This window comes from Myotis lucifugus, unplaced genomic scaffold (assembly GCF_000147115.1).
Source record: "Myotis lucifugus unplaced genomic scaffold, Myoluc2.0 scaffold_659, whole genome shotgun sequence".
NCBI classification, from domain to species: Eukaryota; Metazoa; Chordata; class Mammalia; order Chiroptera; family Vespertilionidae; genus Myotis; species Myotis lucifugus.
Genome location: NW_005871707.1, coordinates 139,275 through 144,201, shown reverse-complemented (window position 1 = coordinate 144,201; position 4,927 = coordinate 139,275). Strand labels below are relative to the sequence as shown.

At 51.6% G+C, this 4,927-nt stretch overlaps 1 protein-coding gene across 1 annotated transcript; it reads right to left on the bottom strand.

Moving 5' to 3' along the window:
• Positions 1 to 725: 725 nt before the first annotated feature.
• Positions 726 to 2,286, bottom strand: LOC102426777 (insulin growth factor-like family member 3). Its single transcript, XM_023746359.1, has 4 exons — positions 2,268 to 2,286; positions 1,780 to 1,833; positions 1,023 to 1,317; positions 726 to 851 (listed from the first exon to the last, which is right to left on the bottom strand). Exons 1-4 carry the CDS (start codon positions 2,284 to 2,286, stop codon positions 845 to 847), a joined length of 375 nt encoding a protein of 124 aa, XP_023602127.1. The 3' UTR covers positions 726 to 844.
• Between the last annotated feature and the right edge of the window lie 2,641 nt (positions 2,287 to 4,927).

The window sequence follows — 4,927 nt, the reverse complement described above, 5'->3', positions numbered from 1 at the left end:
GACCCGACACTAATACTGTGCCTGCACCGAGCAGACCTCTGTACCCATTTGCTCACTGCATGACTTATTCGTCTCCAGTTTTCAGAGGGAAATGCAGGCTTACATTTGACAAGCCCGTGGTCACACAACCCTGCCAGGTTCCAAATCAGCTGCTGACCCTGCAGTGCTCTGCACCCAGCCTCCCACTGGGGCTTCCAGGTGCTCGTGACCAAGACACTCAGCAGGAAACAAACTGGCCCAGGAGTCTGCCTCTTACTCTGTTTCTCTCTCATTCACTCGCTCACACTTGGTATCCCTCTCCCTCTTTAATCACAGACATCAGGCCATCAAAAGAATGACAAGATGTGTTAGAAGCTGGGAGTGCAGAGCAGAGAACAAGAAACTAGCCCATCACCGTGAGGCAGAGGCTCTCTCCCTCCTCTCCTCTCCAGCCCCCCAGGGCAGCTTCCACCCTTCCCATTGGAGCTACAGGAAACATGAAGTTGCTCTGGGGCTGGGTTGTCTCCCCCCACAAGGAGGACTATCCACCTCCCCACCCTCACTCCTTGTCCCATTGATGAGAGAAGAACCCTGACCCAGAGGAGAGAGAGGACACTTAGACTGACTGAGGAGACACTGATCGCTGTGGGCAGGGGGGGCTTTAGGAGCAGAGAGAAGTTCCTGTGTAATCATTTCTCAGAAAATTACCACATGAAATCAGAAAGAACACATCTAACCTCACCAGCCTCTAGAACATGGTTTTATCATTTGAAAACCATACCACCCACCCATTTCTTCTCATATCCTAGGGTGCGTGCTTCTAGCCAGATGTTCCAAGTTTCCAGGAAGATGGCTGGGTTGTCCCTCATGAGCTGCAGATAATGAGAGAGACAGAGACAGCGCACTTTAGGAGAGATGCAGACATGAAGAGGGATGGGGAGGTGCAGGCCTCGGACCCCCACCCAGGAGGGCCCCAACCACCAGAGTCCATCCCTGCCTTAGCCCCTTGTCTTGTTGTCACCTGAGTGAGGCAGGGTCCTTACCTGGGACAGACTCTGGAGATGGGAGAGGTAGGGCACCGTGACTTCATCCCCAGAACCTTCAGTCTCACAACAAATCTCTTCTGGGGGCCAAACGACTCGGGACAGCAGAGCTCAAAGCAGGGCCAGAACGTGCAGTTGGGGCCACAGAGACGGGTCCGGTTCAGGGGCAGGATGGTGTCATCATCACAGCATTGCTCCAAGGGGTTGTACATCCGGTGCCCACATCTGGGTGATCGCTGGCACAGCCACAGGCCTGAGGTGATGTGGGCTCCTGGACAGAAATTGCTGGTGAGTCCTGGCTGGGGTAGCCCACACACCAAAGAGTCTCAGGTTAAATCCTGGTCAAGGGTGCATACCTGGGTTGCAGTTTGATCCTTGTCAGGTTCAAATCAGCCTGCTGACCTTACAGTGCTCTGCACCAAGCCTCCCACTCGGGGCTTCCAGATGTTCCAGTCAGGGTGGTTGTGGGAGGAAACCAATCAATGTATCTCTCTCACATTGATGTTTCTCTCTCTCTCTCTCTTTCTCTCTCTCTCTCCTATCTTTCCCTTCATCCCTCTCCTTCCCTTTCTCTAAAGATTAATGGAAAAATACCCTCGAGCAATGATGAACAACAACAACGAAAAGAAAATAGCTGGTGAGTTCAGGGAGGACCAGGCACTATCCTCAAACCCCAAATCAGGAGCCTTCTGTGAACCACAATCCTACTTCCCAAGGCAGCCTCGTCCCTCTTCATTCTTCCCCACCCTGCACTCACCTGTGTCTGCCTTTGACCAGTGGAGGAGGAGAACGATAAATATGCCGATGAAACCTGGAGGAGATGGGAGGAGGGTTAGGCTGAGGCTGGGGTTGTGGAACATAGGAAGGGCAGGCCAGTGTGGGGAAGGCTTAGTTCCCGATTTGCTCTGAAGGTTTGGGTTTGGGGTCATCTCTGCATAGTTTCTAGTTCCTGACACAGGCAGGAGTCCAGACAGCTGGGCCTGAGCAACCCGGACACTTTGAGGGGAGAGAATTCAGGGAGACTACACTTGACAGGTGAGGAAATGCAGGGTAAGCTCTAGGAAGAGTTAAGAGTTTAAAATTTGCAGGTCAGGAGAGAGATTGTGATAAAGTCACAAATAACATGGGTGTGACAAAGAGGCGGGAAGCCAGGAAGTGAATAGGAGAGAGAATTAAGTGTGAGGTTCAGAGGTACATGAGGGTGTGATAACACATACGCTAGAATTGGGGCTGGTGCCCTCTTACCAAAGACTCTGGGCACCATGGTTCTTGATGACCCTCCAGAGCAGTCAATGGCAGAGCAGCAGGAGGACTGGGTGTGGGACCGTATAGTCTGACTTGTAAACAGCAGTGGGCGGGGTTGCCAGGAAGGGAGGGACATGAAGAAACACCATTATATGGAAGAAAAAATGCACAAATTAACATGTTTCTGAACCAGTTCCAATGGACTTCTGCTTTCCAAGATACCGCAAAGCAGTATACATCAAATCAATAGAACTTGGTTTGAAGTTCTTTGAAAGAACATTGTTTAGAATGAGGCCGAAGGGAAATCATGTTTGAAAGAAACCCTTAGCATATCCCTCACTAAACGTGGCTTGTCCTACACTTACACTTCCCACATTTCTCAAATAATCCACTTCTGGACCTGCACTGTCTGCAATTCTTCAGAGGTTTTTTGTTTTTGTTTGTTTTTTTAAAAACATTTATTGTTGCAAGTATTACAGGTGCCCCGTTCCCCCCACCCCAGTCAGAGTGTCTGACCCTTGGTGGTCAGTGCGTGTCATAGCGACTGGTTGAGAGGTCACTTAGCATATTAGGCTTTTATATATATAGACTAGAGGCCCAGTACACAAAAATTTGTTCACTCGGGGGTGGGGGGTGTCCCTCAACCTGGCCTGTGCCCATTCACAGTCCAGGACCCCTTTGGGTATGTCCACCTGTTGACTTAGACCCACTCCCCAGGGGATCAGGCCTAAGCTTGCAGTCAGACATCCTTCTGGAGCCAGGGAGCCCTCAGGGGATGTCCGACTAAAGGCTTAGGCCCCCTGGGGAGTCGAAGCCTTGATCCCACACAGTAACCAGATCCAGGCATTGGGAATGCGGCCAGTTCTCTGCACCCTGAGTCGCACCACTGTTGCGTCCTCGGAGCAGTCATGGTGCCTTCTTCCATCACAGTCCCCTAAGCTCACAGCAATGGAGGTGTTCTGTCATAGGTTTGGGTGAACGGAACATGGAAGACCCCTGGGTGATAGCAGGCCCCAGGTGCTGGCTGGGGAGGTGGTCGTGTGGGTTTGCAAGAAGCGCTCACAGTCACAGCTTTGGAAGCCTCTTTCTTAGTTTCTCAGAGAGCTTGGTGGTGAGGAAATGCTGGTCTCATCCTGCGTCACAGTTTCCATGGGAAACCTTGCCATTGGGGGTGTCAGAGGGGTTGGCCAGGAACACCTGCAGCAGAGAGACACCCTTCTCCAGTAACTCCTTCACAGGCGGACTCGTCGCCAGATACCCGGGAACTGCTCAGCAGATCCCTGCTGTTCACAAAGTTCCCTGAGCAGCCGCCATCTTTCAAGGGAGGAAAGGTGTGTGCTTGTGTGCTCCACTGCCCAGCCCTGGCGGGTGGAGGCACCCCGGCCCTGGATGTGTTCTCCCACTGGGTTCACAGAGGGCGAACAATTGTTGTCCAGAATTTCCTTAACAAAGAAAGTTAAGTTCCCAGTGAGGCCCATGGTTAGAAAGGGCGGGGTTTTGGGAGAGGAGGAGGAGCTGAGCTGCCTCTTCCCCACCTGCTGGAAGGCATGGAGCCCCAAGCGTGACCTCCAGCCTGCTCACCTGCCCTGGGAGACTGCTTCCAGAGAGACCGGGAAGACCAGGCTCTGCTCCTGTATCCTGGTGAGTCTGAAAAACAGGAGGCAGAGCTGTGCTCTCACCTGGGCCTTGGGGCAGCGGCCTCCTGGTTCTCAGCAAAGACGGTGGCCCTGGGTTGGAACCACGTGTAGGAGCCGTTGGCACAGGTGCACCCCTGGGAGGCAGGTACAGCGGGCAAACCATCAACCTCGTTGCCCAGGCGACGACGCCAGCATCCTGCCTGGCCGTTATGGGTGCCACCATCTTTGTAGTGGAGTGACAGTTAATTTGCATATTCCCTCTTTATTAGATAGGATAATTAATGAATGAAAGAAATCAAATATAAGCTAAATAAACAGGGAAATGTTTACACTGTGACTTGGAAGATGCAGTATAAATATAGTTAAGATGTCAGTTTGTTACCAGATAGAGTCTGGGTCTAGGGCAGGTCTGCCTAGGACTCACCGGTAGTGTATGTGTTCTTGACTTCGTGTAGGAAAGATTTCACAACATGAGTCCATATGCCTTTTTAGAGTGTTTTTATTAAAACTGGATACAGTGAAACAAAAGGAGGGCTTAAGGCAGAAGAAGCAACAGGAGAGGAAAAGTCAGAGAAAAGGGGGCCTTGGAGACAGGTTCAGGGGATTAGTTCCAGGTTGAGCTGCCACTGCCCACCACTCCCCTGGTTGCACGTGTCGTGGGTCCTTTGGAGTTCAGAAGATGCATGCCTGTGGGGAAGAAGCTCAGGAGGGGAAAGTTGCTGGTGTGCTCTCAGGAGGGAGAGCGAGCCCTGGATCCTTTGTCTTAATGCTTTTTCTAAATTTCTTAATCCTCCCCCTGAGGATATTTTTTCCATTGATTTTTAGAGAGAGTGAAAGGGAGAGGAGCGGGGAGAGAGAGATAGAGATATAAATATCGGTGTGAGAAAGACACATGAATTGGTTGCCTCCCGAACTCACCCTGACTGGGGCTAGGGATCAAACCTGCAACCCGGGTATGTGCCTTTGATAGGAAATTGAACCCTCAACCCTTTGGTGTGCAGGGTGAGGCTCTAACCACTGAAA

Excerpts from the sequence above, each read along its gene's own strand:
- LOC102426777 (XM_023746359.1), bottom strand. Across the intron at positions 1,318-1,779 it reads CTGGTCAAAGGCAGACACAG|GACTCACCAGCAATTTCTGT; the intron begins GTGAGTGCAGGG and ends TACCCCAGCCAG.